General features: G+C 41.8%; 1 protein-coding gene across 1 annotated transcript in view; it reads left to right on the plus strand.

Moving 5' to 3' along the window:
* The window catches only part of ATP6V1E1 (ATPase H+ transporting V1 subunit E1), a 25,049-nt gene extending 16,150 nt beyond the window's left edge, over positions 1 to 8,899 (plus strand). Inside the window, exons 5-9 of the mRNA XM_077468856.1 lie at positions 3,575 to 3,664; positions 3,738 to 3,806; positions 4,539 to 4,633; positions 7,607 to 7,694; positions 7,866 to 8,899. Coding sequence (XP_077324982.1) covers positions 3,575 to 3,664; positions 3,738 to 3,806; positions 4,539 to 4,633; positions 7,607 to 7,694; positions 7,866 to 7,928 — 405 coding nt within the window. The 3' untranslated portion in view covers positions 7,929 to 8,899. The remainder of the gene's footprint in view (positions 1 to 3,574; positions 3,665 to 3,737; positions 3,807 to 4,538; positions 4,634 to 7,606; positions 7,695 to 7,865) is intronic.
* Positions 8,900 to 17,265: the final 8,366 nt, after the last annotated feature.

Raw genomic sequence — 17,265 nt, forward strand, 5'->3', positions numbered from 1 at the left:
CCCTCCGGCCCCCCCCCATTCTTTATAAATTTCAAAAAAACGCTTCAGCTATCGATCCTGCAAACGTTCTCTAAAACGCTAAAAGGTAATCTTCTCCAGTTTTTATATGGCACAATAAAAGACTGTGTGTTTCTGCTGTAGTTTTATATCGAGGGGGGGGAAACATGGAGGCCTGGCGGTTCCCGACTTTAAAAAAAATATTATTATGCTGTGGTAATATCACGTTAGTTGAATGGACTAGTGAGAAAGATGGAGGAACATAGCATTTACTATGAGTGATATACACCTGGGACACATGATGTGGAATCCAGCACATTACAGGGAATTGGGGCAGGGGAGACACAAAATCACTCGCACTACATTTAAAATATGGGTTAGAATATACGTACAAAAAGCAGGAAATATAATTCTCCGCTGATTTTATTTGAGATACTTTTTTTTTTTTTTTTTTTTTTTTTGCACCGGGGAAGAGGGGGGTGGGTGGTAATTGGATAAAAAAATGTCCAAGTGAAACATGTAATAGGTAAAATACGTACTATTCAAGCATTGCAAGTAGACAGTGGTGGAAACTTGACTTATGGAGGTACAACCAGCTGAAAAATTTGGGGGAAAAATTGTCGGATTCAATTAGATCGGAAGAAGACTATACAAAGATGGAAACCCGGGTGGTGAAGGGGAATTCAAAAAATGGTATTGCCCAAATCTATAAAATCCTCTCTTAGAGGAAGAGAGCGGGGAGGTCCCTCCATATGTCAAGAAACTGGAAAGGGAAAGTGGCACTAGTTGTAATAGATTAGGAAAAATATGGAAACTGACCCATGAATCGGCATTGGACTCTAAGATGGTGGAAATAAATTACAAATGCCTAGCGAGATGGAATCTTGCCCTGGATAGAGTGAGTAGTTATCAATCCGAGACTTCATCAGAGTGCTGGAGAGGTGAAAAATGAAAGGCACGATTTTTTATATATATATATATATATATATATATATATATATATATATATATGATGGGAATGTCGCACCATAAAAAAAATTTGATAAGGATTATAGAAGTTGTAAGAAATAACTAATGAAATATCCCTCTTGCTCCGTGGGTCTGTTTGTTCCACGGGACAGATAGTCTGATTGGTAATATTGAGGCTTTATATTGTCTAATCTTAATGTAGCAAAGGGACTGATCCCAAGAAAATGGCAGAGATTAGAAAGTCCCAGGATAAGTGACTGGATATATGGAGTAAATTATAATAAAAAAAAAAAAAAATTATATATATATATATATATATATATATATAAATAAATAAGGGTGGGAGCAAGATGGAGAGAGGGAACAGGAATGGAGGCGGAGCCGGAAAGATAAATGGACGGAGTGGGATTGCTTTAAAAGCTCTTGGAGGATGTGTGGGAGATAACTCAAGGAAACTAGATCAAGCGGAGAGATAGGAAGAGAGGAGGGGAGCTATGAGAGAATAAAAGAGCTAAAGGGAAGAGAGAGGCCGGACGGTTACATAGGGACAAGATGGCGTGTATATGGGGGTACGAGGGGTTTGTTTTTTCTTGAATGATTGGAAAGAGATAACTTTTTTTTTTTTTTTTTTTTTTTTTTTTTATATGGAAGGATGGAAATGAAAAATTAAATAAAGAATAAAAAAACAAACAAACTTGTCATAATGCTGTCTGCCCTAATTTAAAGTCCCACACCAAGAGGAAATTATTTTATTTCTAGTCTTAAGGGATGTTGAGCAGATCAGCCCTCTGTGACATTCAACATATATATATATATATATATATATATATATATATATATATAATTTTTTTTTTTTTTGTTCAATTTTCTAAAAAGGACAGGCAGCGTTTGTAATCTACCATTGCTAAGTGGAAATCAAAGCGCACTCTACCCAGGCTGTTGGTGCTTCATGGGCAGTGCATCACCAGGCCTCCATGGCTCAAATCTGCAAGGCTGCAACTTGGTCTTCAGTCCGTACATTCACCAGATTCTATCAGGTGGATGTGAGAAGACCTGAGGATATTACCTTTTGGATGCAGTGTGCTGCAGGCAACAATACAAGGTCCTCAGGTCTGATTGCACCATACTTTTTGTTGTCTCCTCTCCTCAGATAGCATTGCTCTGGGACATCCCATCAGTAAATACTGTGGCTCTGTGTCCCGTGATGTATGAAAAAGAAAATACGATTTTTATAACTGCTTACCTGTAAAATCCTTTTCTTTGAGTACATCATGGGACCCAGAGGTCCCTCCCCTCTTCTAATACACATATTGCTTTGCTACAAAACCGATGTACTCTCAGTAAGGGGAGGGGTTGTATAGGGGGGCTAAACTTCCTGTTTAGGGTGTGCTAGTGGTGCCTATATACCCGTCAGTAACTACTATGGCTCTGTCTTGTGACGTACTCTAAGAAAAGTATTTTACAGGTAAGCTGTATAATATATTGGTGTCGCTGCTCACGGGCTAGTGTTTCCTTAAGCCCCATACACACTATCAGATTTTTCTGCTGAGTTTTGTCTCCAGACTTACCAAAACAATGTAGTGCCTGATTGCATACACATTGAAACTCTGAAGGTATGACCTCCTATTATATGGTTTTGGTAAATCTGAAGGATTGTGTATGGGGCTTTAGAGTTCCCAGCAGACAATCGTACCATCCCAGCAGGGTCTGCACTGACACTGGTCCCCTGTGCTGTATCTGCATCTCACAACCTCATTCCGAATTCCTCTTCCATGGCAGCTGGTATCTGGATCTCAGAAGGAATATATTTGCAACAACCAACATACTATAAACATTATGTTAAACAACTAGCCACCTGGTCAAAGTTGTGACTAATCAGATATTTCCACTTCAGGTCAGACTGTTCAGCATCAAGCTCACAAAGTACAATACACATTACAAGTATAAGCACACCCTCACAGTAGTTTGCTAGCAGACAGTAGGTGAGTTAATTAGCATAATACAAACAGTGATCTCATCCCACCTAAGACTAGGAGACCCAGGGTTGTCTCACTAACCAGGCTTCTTTTCACACACATCTGTCCACTGAGTCCCAAGCTGGCAGGGACATTCATGGCCTCAATTTGATTTTGCATTACATGACCTCTTGCTAAGTGTGTGTGTGTCCCTGAGTAACTTTCTTGATGAAAATGTATACCCAGAGAAGGGCTTTCTGTGTAATCTCTTCTACTCCCCTTTTTTTTTTTTTTTTTTTTTTTTTTTGTTATTTAAGGTAATCTTTATTTTCAAATAACATACAAATGGACATAAAACAATGTAAAAATGAAAACTGTTTTTTGTTTAAAGATGTCATTAGAATGTTAACGAAAAAAATGAACCAGAAATGGAAAGCTAAAACTGAATAAATTTCAGCTTTTTGCTGAAGATAATCGTGGTTCTACCTCCCAGTGATCTGAGCTTTACTGGTGATCACTGGAGCCAAATCTGCCTCATTGAGCTGTGTATGGCCACTGTTTGACTTGCGTTTGCATGTTCACACATTGGGTTTAACACACCGGACTTTTATATCCCGTGTTGTCCATGTTTTAACTGATTGTTATTATTATAGGAACTCCTAAGTGAGGCGAAGCAGCGGCTATCACGAGTGGTAAAGGACCCAGCACGGTACCAGGCCTTGCTTGATGGACTTGTTTTACAGGTAAAGGTTGGATGTGATTTATCTGTACTCTATAAAGTTCTCTCTTTCTAACTGATCTCCTGCCTGTCCTCAGGGCTTGTACCAGCTGCTGGAATCCAAGGTCGTTATCCGATGTCGCAAGGAGGATATGCCACTTATCAGGGTGAGAGCCAACAAGATGGGACAGAAGATGGGTTGTACAGGGAAAATTGTGCTTGTTTGTCAGTTATCCAGTGATAGAGCAGTGGGTCATTTGACATGCATGGGGGACCCATTAGCTGTGTACCCTGTGCTGGGTTTCATCCTAAATGTTGTAATATGGGTATTGGGCACAGTAGGCATACAGGCCCAGGAACTTGTACAAGGATGGTGGGAACCCCTCATGATGGGCACAGTGTGTGTGTAGACCCTGGAACTTGGTGCAAGGATGGTGGGAGCCCCCCTCATAATGGGCACAATGGGTATGCAGACCAGGGATCATGGCAATCCCACATGGGCACAGTGGGTTTTCCGACCTGGGAACTCAACGCAGGATTGGTGAAAACCCTTCATAATGAGTGCTGCAAGTGTGCGGATCCAGGTACTTGATACAGAGAACGTTGTAAAATCCAGAGAGACAACTGGGGGAGTGGTGGCTGTCCAGCATCTCCCAAACACTGAAATGTAACTTCCTGGTCAGTGTGCCTTTTGTGAAACAAGTATAGGGGAGGTTGGTGTCTCTGTAGCTAGTCACTCTTCTACACTACCATGGAAACAGACAGGGAAGGGAATCATTGTAGCTGGAAAGCCTGACTGTTATTCCATCATGCTCTCTTAAACACAAGTTGTGTGGGGTGTTTGTGGGTTTGTTTTTTTTGTTTTTGTTTTTTATGTGCTACTTCTCTTCCTCTTCTAGAATTCGGTACAGAAAAATATTCCCATCTACAAGGCGGCTACGAAAAGAGATGTGGAGGTGGTCATTGACCAGGATGGATACCTGGCCACTGAGATGTAAGAACTTTGCAAATTTTCAATAAGACTATGGAAGTGATAGCACCCCCTGTTGGTCCCCCTTTTTAGAAAAATTCCCTTGGACAGTTACCACTGAAACAAGTGTTGCTATTTCAGAATTGACGCCTCCCCCTCTGTGACAGCAGATGGGGATCTTCTCCACACGCCCTCTGTCACTGTTTAAAAACAGTGGGGCTCTGCCCACACTGCTGCATCCTTCAGATTCCTGGGAATAAATAAAATGCAAGTACCATCTTCTACCATGGTAGATGGCCTTTTATTGGGCTGCAGGGGTGCTTATGAGAGCTCCCATAGTCCACTGACATGTCCCCCCCCCCCCTTTTTTTTTTTTTTTTTAAAGCTGTCAAACATACAGAAGTGAAAGCTGGAGGACATGTCTGCAGAGGCCCACATTACACCCATTATCTACTGATTGAAGTTGCAATGTTTTTTTTTTTTTTTTTTTTTTTTTCTCCTCTCTCCTCCCTCTCATTGTACACTGTGCTAGTATCAGGTTGCACCCACTTTTTTGCCTTCAGAACTACTGTAATCCTTTGTGGCATCAACAAGGTGTTGGAAACACTCCTCCAGATTGTATTCCCTATTGACATCACATAGTTGCTGCACATCCACAATACAAATATCCTGTTCCACCACACCCCCAAAGGTGCTCTATTGGCTTGAGATCTGGTGACTGTGAAAAGAAAATAACGCTAACACATACAAAACAATACATGAAATATTCAAGTCCCAAAAGTGAAATATGTAAAGTAAAAAAAAAATGGCATGTGACCATATATGAAATAGTCCTATGCTCCCAATCGTAAAAAAAAAAAGGTCATAATACAAGTGACAGTCCCACTGTAAAAGTAATATTGTGATGAAAAATATAAATCCAGAGCATGTATATCCTGGCAACAAGAAACGAGTTATGCACTCTTACCAGAATGGATGGATCCGAATGTCGTACGACATCGAATCAAACGAGCATGAATATCCCAATGGATGTCTTCTCCCAGTGGAGCCAGGATCAAAGGACTCAGTGGCGTCTCCTCTCTGCTTAAAAGGTCTCCATGGTATCCAGCCACCATAGGAACTCTTACTTTGCCGTTAATGGAACCCACTCTCATTCAGTCACACGTTTCGTTTCAATTGGACATCAAGCTGATGTTGGTTGATGTGTTGTGTGTTCAGAGATTGTATTCTGAATACCTTGGTTGTAACTTGTGGTTATTTGCGTTTCTTTTGCCTTTTGTCATCTTAAACCAGTCTGACCATTCTCCTCTGACATTAAGAAGACACTAACTCCACCCAACTGCTGTTTACTAAATATCTTTTATTTATTTTTTTTGCCAATTCTCTGTAAACCCTAGGGATGGTTGTGCAAGAAAATCTCACTATATCGGCAGTTTTTGAAATACTTAGATCAGCCTGTCTGGCACCAACAACGATGCCATGTTCAGTCACTAAGGTCCCCATGCCGATGCTCAGTTTAAATGTTAGCAAGGTGTCTTCATCACTTCTAAAAACATTGAGTTGCTGCCTGCCATGTGATTGGCTGGCTGATTAGCAGCTAAGTTTATGTTGCCAAGCAATTGAACAGGTTTACCTAAAACTAAAGTGCATGTATAAAAAAAAAAAAAAAAATAGTTCTTGCCTGCTCTGTGCATGGCGACACACCTCTGGGCTGTGTCTGTGTGTCAACAGACACGCAGTGCAGTCTGGCTCTGGCCCCTGCTCACAAGTTTTGATTGACAGCAGCAGGAGCCAATGGCTGCTGCTATCACTGCAGCCTGTGAGAAGAGGAACGCTGATCAGAGCTGCTGCAGTTGGGCACTGCATTGGGTCAGGTAGTATAAAGGGTGGTGAGGGGACAATAAAGCTAGTGGGATTAAAAAAAACACACGGAAGAGGCAGCAACAAAAGTTTTAACTCTAATACCAAACCCTGTTAAACCCCTGGGAATCCTGTACTTGTAAGGTGCAGCATTCGGCACTCCAATGTACAGAGATCATGGTGCTGAAACGACTGGTCTGAGCCAGGCAAGCAAGTATGATCATGAGCTTACAGAGAAATATGTTCACATCCAATTTGCCATAAGAGCGAGCTGTTATTGTACATAAGTAATCCATTGTGTGTGAAGGGTGCTGTAAACCAGTGGTCATCAACCCTGTCCTCAGGGCCCACTAAAATGGGCAAGTTTGCAAGATAACTGAAATGCATCACTGGTGATATAATTTGCTGCTCAGTGATTGCAGTATTCTAGGCTGCATCTCCCCAAGATAATGCATAAAACCTGGCCTGTTAGTGGGCCCTGAGGACGGGGTTGATGATCACTGCTGTAAACTATACTAGTGAATTAGGATTGGCCTCACATATGACTACAGTCAATTTTAAAGCGGAGCTCCACCCTAAAGTGGAACTTCCACTCAGTGTATCCACCCCCTCCGGTGCTACAATTGCCACCTTTTTCAGGGGGGGGGGGGGGGGCAGATACCTGTACAGGTATCTGCACCCACTTTGGGCATAGCTAGCAGCAAATGAATGACCGCCCACCTCCCCCAACCCCCGTTTGTGTTCTGCGAAATGCACAGTTCCCAGAACACAACGGGGACCAGTGAAAATGCGCATGCGCAGTAGAGAACCGGGCACTGAAGCCCTCAACGCTTCACTTCCTGATTCCCTGACAGAGGATGGCGACAGGGGCAGCCGAGAGACAAGCGATTGCTCGTCATCTGCTGCTGACATTGTGGGCACCCTGGACAGGTAAGTGTCCATTTATTTAAAAGTTAGCAGCTGCAGGCTTTTAATAAATTGTTTTTGTGTTTTTTTTTTTTTTTTTTTTTTTTTGGTTTTACGGTGGAGCTCTACTTTAAAACCTGGTCAGTTGTTGCATCACCAGCCAGAATAATCCTGAAAAAGAGTTGTATGTGTTTCTCCCTCATTGGAGTCCTTTTTCTTGTCCTTTTTTAGTGCTGGAGGTATAGAGCTTTACAACGCAGATGGCAAGATCAAGGTGGTGAACACGCTGGAAAGCCGGTTGGACCTCATCGCCCAGCAGGTGCGTGTTTCTGGATAGATGTTCTTTTTTCCATGGAGTGTTTCAGGAGAGGAGCATTAGAGGAAGGAGCAGAGTATATTTCAGGAGAGAAGAGTTCCTCCTGTAGGAGAGGTCTGAGGATTGTGACCTTGCTTTTATAGTTACAATACTGCTTTTCCCTTTCTCTTTCAGATGATGCCAGAAATTCGAGTTGCTTTGTTTGGGGCAAACCCAAACCGCAAGTTCCTGGACTGAGTGATGCCATATACTACCCTCTAGTGTACAGAAAAGTGACATTCCTCAACATTTTAATGTTCTTTCTTGTGTCATTATTATTATAATTTTTTTTTTTTTTTTCAGTTGTTGCAGTCTATGAGCTTGGCATGTTCTATTTGTATATAGAAGTGGCCTCTGCCAGGTGCTGTGATCACATTCCTAGAAATTAATATATATTTTGTCCTCCTAGGTTTTACAGGGAGTCTGAAGCCTCTTTTCTATAATGGAAGAATTGAATGGGTCAGGCTTCCCTTGTAGCTCTGGTCAAACCCCTCCCTCCCCCCCCCCCCCCCCCCAAGCTTGTGCCTCCTATGAAGGGATATATGTACCAGCTTCTGTCAGCTGGTGCTCTGATGAGTAAGGCGCTATGTGGTCCAGCACAAGCTGTAGGACAGGTTGTGCCTTGTAGTAACAGCTGCACCATCTTTTGCTTCCTCCTTCAGTGCTTTTGTCAATGTTCTACCCTGAATTGGCCCTTGTGTTACAGGTCTGCCCCAGTCTGCCCTTTTTGTTATAGCAGCAATCATATGTGAATTTTTGTTTTTATTTATTACACTAACTGAAACTGTCTGATCCGCTCCTTGTACTTGTCTAGATGTGTTCACAAAGTAACTCCAGGCAAATGGCTAAAAGAATTAACATAAAAATCCAGATTGGAGGATGTTTGCTTAAAGTGATACTAGACCTACAATGTTTAGTTGCTGTCATCCCTTTTATTTATGTATAAAGATCATGCCACTGTATTTTAATGTAATATAAAAAAAATTCAGCTGTGTATGTTCTTTAATTATTGCTGTTCAGAGGTCACATGACATTTCCTGTCCTCCAGTGAAGATCTGAGGGAGGCATTTCTAGTTTTCTGCTGATGTAAGAATGTATTTGCACAGCAGTCCCATACAAAAAGTTTCAGAATGGAACATTAAAATAAATTATAGCAACAAAGTCTTAAAGCTGATTTACATATCTATATTTTAGAGCAACTGTTTTATTTATTTTGTAGTAACATGGTGGAGTTGACTGATAAAAGCTTCACATTGCAAAGCTCTGTGGAGAAGGTGCTGGCAATCACAGACTCCGTCACAGCCTGTGTGTATGTGCTGGGGCTAACGGGGAGGTAAAGCCTCCATTAATCACCAGTTTACCACTCTGTAGATGTGTTACTGTAGCGTCACATGGCTGGGAAAAATGAGCATGAACAGCTTAGAAAGGAACTGAAACTGGAGCATGCTTCTTAGAGGTCAACAGCTGGTATACACAATCTCAGGCTACAGTGGGGACACAGAAGGAGGGAGTGCCAGTGAACAGCTGTATTCACCAGGGTCTTTGCAGTTGACAGAAAACAATGCTAGTTTGTGGATGAATAAGTATGAACACAATGTAATAGGGCATGAATTGACAGTTTTTGATTATTTTGGGTTTAATCTGATGCCTCCTGTATTGTAACGGTACTGTCTGCCCTCCTCCATTTTAAAGCCCTGTGCAAACTGGTGCTATATGGTCTCTATATTACAGGAGAAGGAAATTCAGCTACTAACAAACTTTCCTGCAGAATGGGACATACTAAAAGGAATAACAGAATGGAATGCCCATAGACTTTAACAGGGAGATGGAATGCCCATAGACTTTAACAGGGAGATGGAATGCCCATAGAGAATAATGGAACAAAGTGGAATGCCCATAGAGAATAATGGAAAAAAAAATTCAGTTTGTGACAGACTCTTTTGACATATAAATGTTGTTTTTTTTTTTTTTAAAGACCTACTTTTAAATATCAGTGGCCATGTTTAATATTAGATTAGATGGGATTAATGTTGTTTTTTATGGCATAACAAAGGTAAATTACAGAGTGGAATGCCCATAGAGTATAATGGGAAGTAAAATATAAACTCATTTGCAAGCAAATCTGAGTGACATAGCAATTTATCCTTTGCCACAGCTGTTCCTCAAGTAGAGTAGAAGATTGTAAGATTGAGGTTATTTGGGATTACGGCTGTTTTCTATGGAATGACAAACATATGACAGAATGGAATGCCCATAGAGTATAATGGGAAGCAAGATGTGACCTGGAGTCAAAACCATTGGTCATATCAGATCAGTCTTTAGCAGACATACTCTCTATGTCCAGTGGTGATGTCCAAAATTCACATTAAGTGGGATTATTATTGGTTTCTATGGAATGACATACATATGACAGAGTGGAATGCCCATAGAGTATAATGGGAAGCAAGGTGTGACCTGGAGTCAAAACCATTGGTCATATCACATCAATTTTTAGCAGACATACCCTCTATGTCCAGTGGTGATGCCCAAAATTCACATTAAGTGGGATTATTATTGGTTTCTATGGAATGACATACATATGACAGTGGAATGCCCATAGAGAATAATGGGAAGCAAGATGTGACCTGGAGTCAGAACCATTGGTCATATCAGATCAATCTTTAGCAGACATATTCTCTATGTTCAGCAGTGATGTCCAAATTTCAAATTAAACAGTATTATTATTGTTTTATATGGAATGACAAGACATATGACAGAGTGGAATGCCCATAGAGTATAATGGGAAATAAAATCTAAACTCATTTTCAGGCAAATCTGAGTGACATAGCAATTTATCCTTTACCACAGCTGTTCCTCAAGTAGAGTAGCAGATTGTAAGGTTGAGATTATTTCAGATTACAGCTGTTTTCTATGGAATGACAGATAAATAATAGAAAGGAATGCCCATAGAGTATAATGGGAAGCAAGATGTGACCTGGAGTCAAAACCATTGGTCATATCAGATCAATCTTTAGCAGACATACTCTCTATGTCCAGTGGTGATGCCCAAAATTCAGATTAAGTGGGATTATTATTGGTTTCTATGGAATGACAAACATATGACAGAGTGGAATGCCCATAGAATATAATGGGAAGCAAGGTGTGACCTGGAGTCAAAACCATTGGTCATATCAGATCAATCTTTAGCAGACATACTCTCTACGTTCAGCAGTGATGTCCAAATTTGACATTAAACAAGATTATTATTGTTTTATATGGAATGACAAGACATTTGACAGAGTGGAATATAATGGGAAGTAAAATATAATCTCATTTGCAGACAAATCTGAGAGACATAGCATTTTCACCTTTCCCACAGCTGTTCCTCAAGTAGAGTAGCAGTTTGTAAGGTTGCGATTATTTGGGATTACAGCTGTTTTCTATGGAATGACAGATAAATGATGGAAAGGAATGCCCATAGAGTAGAATGGGAACCAAGATGTGACCTGGAGTCAAAATCTTTCAGCATACCAAATAAATCCTTAGCAGATATAGTATCCAAGTTTAGTGGCACGATTTTAAATCGAGTGTGTATGGATTTTAATTGTTTTATAAGGAATGAAAGAAGAAAATGCCCACAGAGCAGCCCTCAAAAATTACACTCGCCTGCTCACATTTTGCGAGTGGATTTTGAGGGCTGGCAGATGTGGGCTGCCTGGGGGGCCAGCACCACCAGTGGCGGCCCGCCCATAGGGGGTGCCCGGGCGCCGCCCCCCTCCCCCTAGGTGTAAAAAAGAAATAAAGTTAAAAAAAGTTAAAAAAAAAGTTTAAAAAAAAAACGGGCCCTTTAAGACATTTAAAAAAAAAAATGTCATTTAACAATTTAACATAGTGTACTGTGGCGCCGGTCACAGTGCACTATGAGAAGCGCCACGTCGATGCAATCACAAGATTGCATCCATGGCGCTTCATTTGCGGGTTAAAAACCCGCCTTGCGGAGCACAGCAGAACGCCGACTAGCTTCCGCCCGTAAAATCATTGTGATTCTACGGGCGGGAGCATTGTCAATCTTAGACAGGCAGGTCACTTCCGGCTTTCGGCTGCTTCACGAAACCCGGAAGTGACGTCGGCAGCTCCGTTCCTCAGCCCGAGCGGAGCTGCAAGACAGTGAGGCAGGAGGTGAGTCACCGCATAAAGGCTTTCTAGTTTCTACTTTGTTGAGAATGTTCATGCATTTAGCTGAATGAATGGAAAAAAGCTTTCACAGCCAGAAAGCTTTCCCCGGGCCAGGCGACTTTTGCCGTGGCCAATCAGAGAATGAGCTCTGAAGGGGGAACTCCACGCCAAATTTCTGAAAAAAAATTTGACGTGGGTTCCCCCTCCGAGAGCATACCAGGCCCTTAGGTCTGGTATGGATTCCAAGGGGAACCCCCTACGCCGAAAAAAACGGCGTGGGGGTCCCCCCCCAGATCCACACCAGACCCTTATCCGAGCACACTACCCGGCCGGCCAGGAAAGGGGGTGGGGACGAGCGGGCGCCCCCCCCTCCTGAACCGTACCAGGCCGCGTGCCCTCAACATGGGGGGGTGCCTTGGGGGCGGGCGGCCCCCCCACCCCAAAGCACCTTGTCCCCATGTTGATGAGGACAAGGGCCTCTTCCCGACAACCCTGGCCGTTGGTTGTCGGGGTCTGCGGGCGGGGGGCTTATCAGAATCCGGGAGCCCCCTTTAATAAGGGGGCCCTGGATACCGGCCCCCCACCCTATGTGAATGAGTATGGGGTACAATGTACCCCTACCCATTCACCTGTGAAAAAAAAGTACAAAAAAAACACAACACAGGGTTAAAATATTTTATTGCACAGCTCCGGGGGTCTTCCGTCTTCGGGGGTCTTCTCGCTGGACTCCTCCGCTATCTTCTTGTAGCTCTTTTGCTAGCGGAGGAGCCCGGCTTTCTTCCTCGCCGCCGGCCTCTTCTTCCGACTTCGGGGGTCTTGTCGGGTAGAGTGCTCGGATAAGGGTCTGGTGTGGATCTGGGGGGGACCCCCACGCCGCTTTTTCGGCGTAGGGGGTTCCCCTTGGAATCCATACCAGACCTAAGGGCCTGGTATGCTCTCGGAGGGGGAACCCACGTCAAATTTTTTTACAGAAATTTGGCGTGGAGTTCCCCCTTCAGAGCTCATTCTCTGATTGGCCACGGCAAAAGTCGCCTGGCCTGGGGAAAGCTTTCTGGCTGTGGAAGCTTTTTTTCCATTCATTCAGCTAAATGCATGAACATTCTCAACAAAGTAGAAACTAGAAAGCCTTTATGCGGTGACTCACCTCCTGCCTCACTGTCTTGCAGCTCCGCTCGGGCTGAGGAACGGAGCTGCCGACGTCACTTCCGGGTTTCGTGAAGCAGCCGAAAGCCGGAAGTGACCTGCCTGTCTAAGATTGACAATGCTCCCGCCCGTAGAATCACAATGATTTTACGGGCGGAAGCTAGTCGGCGTTCTGCAGAGCGCCGCAAGGTGGGTTTTTAACCCGCAAATGAAGCGCCATGGATGCAATCTTGTGATTGCATCGACGTGGCGCTTCTCATAGTGCACTGTGACCGGCGCCACAGTACACTATGTTAAATTGTTAAATGACATTTTTTTTTTAAATGTCTTAAAGGGCCCGTTTTTTTTTTATTTTACTTTTTTTTTTTTACACCTAGGGGGAGGGGGGGCGGCGGCGTCCGGGCGCCCCCTATGGGCGGGCCGCCACTGGTGGTGCTGGCCCCCCCAGGCAGCCCACATCTGCCAGCCCTCAAAATCCACTCGCAAAATGTGAGCAAGCGAGTGTAATTTTTGAGGGCTGCTCTGTGGGCATTTTCTTCTTTCATTCCTTATAAAACAATTAAAATCCATACACACTCGATTTAAAATCATGCCACTAAACTTGGATACTATATCTGCTAAGGATTTATTTGGTATGCTGAAAGATTTTGACTCCAGGTCACATCTTGGTTCCCATTCTACTCTATGGGCATTCCTTTCCATCATTTATCTGTCATTCCATAGAAAACAGCTGTAATCCCAAATAATCTCAACCTTACAAACTGCTACTCTACTTGAGGAACAGCTGTGGTAAAGGTGAAAATGCTATGTCTCTCAGATTTGCCTGCAAATGAGATTATATTTTACTTCCCATTATATTCTATGGGCATTCCACTCTGTCATATGTTTGTCATTCCATAGAAACCAATAATAATCCAACTTAATGTGAATTTTGGACATCACCACTGGACATAGAGAGTATGTCTGCTAAAGAATGATATGATATGACCAATGGTTTTGACTCCAGGTCACATCTTGCTTCCCATTATACTCTATGGGCATTCCTTTCTATTATTTATCTGCCATTCCATAGAAAACAGCTGTAATCCCAAATAATCTCAACCTTACAATCTGCTACTCTACTTGAGGAACAGCTGTGGTAAATGATAAATTGCTATGTCACTCAGATTTGCCTGAAAATGAGTTTAGATTTTATTTCCCATTATACTCTATGGGTATTCCACTCTGTCATATGTCTTGTCATTCCATATAAAACAATAATAATCCCGTTTAATTTGAAATTTGGACATCACTGCTGAACATAGAGAGTATGTCTGCTAAAGATTGATCTGATATGACCAATGGTTCTGACTCGAGGTCACATCTTGCTCCCCATGATACTCTATGGGCATTCCTTTCTATTATTTATCTGTCATTCCATAGAAACCAATAATAATCCCACTTAATCTGAATTTTGGACATCACCACTGGACATAGAGAGTATGTCTGCTAAAGACTGATCTGATATGACCAATGGTTTTGACTCCAGGTCACATCTTGCTCCCCATTATACTCTATGGGCATTCCTTTCTATAATTTATCTGTCATTCCATAGAAACCAATAATAATCCCACTTAATCCGAATTTTGGACATCACCACTGGACATGGAGGGTATGTCTGCTAAAAATTGATGGGATATGACCAATGGTTCTGACTCCAGGTCACACCTTGCTTCCCATTATACTCTATGGGCATTCCACTCTGTCATATGTATGTCATTCCATAGAAACCAATAATAATCTCACTTAATGTGAATTTTGGACATCACCACTGGACATAGAGAGCATGTCTGCTAAAGATTGATCCGATATGACCAATGGTTTTGACTCCAGGACACATCTTGCACTCCATGATACTCTATGGGCATTCCTTTTTATTATTTATCTGTCATTCTATAGAAAAAAATAATAATCCCACTAAATGTCTAATTTGGACATCACTGCTGAACATAGAGAGTATGTCTGCTAAAGATTGATCTGATATGACCAATGGTTCTGACTCCAGGTCACACCTTGCTTCCCATTATTCTCTATGGGCATTCCACTCTGTCATATGTATGTCATTCCATAGAAACCAATAATAATCCCACTTAATCTGAATTTTGGGCATCACAACTGGACATAGAGAATATGTCTGCTAAAGATTGATCTGATAGGACCAATCGTGTTGACTCCAGGACACATCTTGCTCTCCATGATACTCTATGGGCATTCCGTTCTATTATTTATCTATCATTCCATAGAAACCAATAATAATCCCACTTAATGTGAATTTTGGACATCACCACTGGACATAGAGTGTATGTCTGCTAAAGATTGATGTGATATGACCAATGGTTCTGACTCCAGGTCACACCTTGCTTCCCATTATACTCTATGGGCATTCCACTCTGTCATATGTTTGTCATTCCATAGAAACCAATAATAATCCAACTTAATGTGAATTTTGGACATCACCACTGGACATGGAGAGTATGTCTGCTAAAGATTGATCTGATATGACCAATGGTTTTGACTCCAGGTCACATCTTGCTTCCCATTATACTCTATGGGCATTCCACTCTGTCATATGTATGTAGTTCCATAGAAACCAATAATAATCCCACTTAATCTGAATTTTGGGCATCACCACTGGACATAGAGGGTATGTCTGCTAAAGATTGATCTGATAGGACCAATGGTTTTGACTCCAGGACACATCTTGCTTCCCATTATACTCTATGGGCATTCCACTCTGTCATATGTATGTAGTTCCATAGAAACCAATAATAATCCCACTTAATGTGAATTTTGGGCATCACCACTGGACATAGAGAATATGTCTGCTAAAGATTGATCTGATAGGACCAATCGTTTTGACTCCAGGACACATCTTGCTTCCCATTATACTCTATGGGCATTCCTTTCTATTATTTATCTGTCATTCCATAGAAACCAATAATAATCCAACTTAATGTGAATTTTGGACATCACCATGGACATAGAGAGTATGTCTGCTAAAGAATGATCTGATATGACCAATGGTTCTGACTCCAGGTCACATCTTGCTTCCCATTATTCTCTATGGGCATTCCACTCTGTCATATGTATGTCATTCCATAGAAACCAATAATAATCCCACTTAATCTGAATTTTGGGCATCACCACTGGACATAGAGGGTATGTCTGCTAAAGATTGATCTGATATGACCAATGGTTTTGACTCCAGGACACATCTTGCTTCCCATTATACTCTATGGGCATTCCACTCTGTCATATGTATGTCATTCCATAGAAACCAATAATAATCCCACTTAATCTGAATTTTGGGCATCACAACTGGACATAGAGAGTATGTCTGCTAAAGACTGATCTGATATGACCAATGGTTTTGACTCCAGGTCACATCTTGCTTCCCATTATACTCTATGGGCATTCCTTTCTATTATTTATCTGCCATTCCATAGAAAACAGCTGTAATCCCAAATAATCTCAACCTTACAATCTGCTACTCTACTTGAGGAACAGCTGTGGTAAAGGATAAATTGCTATGTCACTCAGATTTGCCTGAAAATGAGTTTAGATTTTATTTCCCATTATACTCTATGGGCATTCCACTCTGTCATATGTCTTGTCATTCCATATAAAACAATAATAATCCTGTTTAATTTGAAATTTGGACATCACTGCTAAACATAGAGAGTATGTCTGCTAAAGACTGATCTGATATGACCAATGGTTATGACTCCAGGTCACATCTTGCTTCCCATTATTCTCTATGGGCATTCCACTCTGTCATATGTATGTCATTCCATAGAAACCAATAATAATCCCACTTAATCTGAATTTTGGGCATCACAACTGGACATAGAGAGTATGTCTGCTAAAGAATGATCTGATATGACCAATGGTTTTGACTCCAGGACACATCTTGCTTCCCATTATACTCTATGGGCATTCTACTCTGTCATATGTATGTCATTCCATAGAAACCAACAATAGTCCCACTTAATCTGAATTTTGGGCATCACAACTGGACATAGAGAATATGTCTGCTAAAGAATGATCTGATATGACCAATGGTTTTGACTCCAGGACACATCTTGCTTCCCATTATACTCTATGGGCATTCCACCCTGTCATATGTTTGTCATTCCATAGAAACCAATAATAATCCCACTTAATGTGAATTTTGGGCATCACCACTGGACATAGAGAA

Source organism: Lithobates pipiens, unplaced genomic scaffold, assembly GCF_037356315.1.
Source record: "Lithobates pipiens isolate NorthernLeopardFrog02 unplaced genomic scaffold, aLitPip1_a1.2 Scaffold_8, whole genome shotgun sequence".
NCBI lineage: Eukaryota > Metazoa > Chordata > Amphibia > Anura > Ranidae > Lithobates > Lithobates pipiens.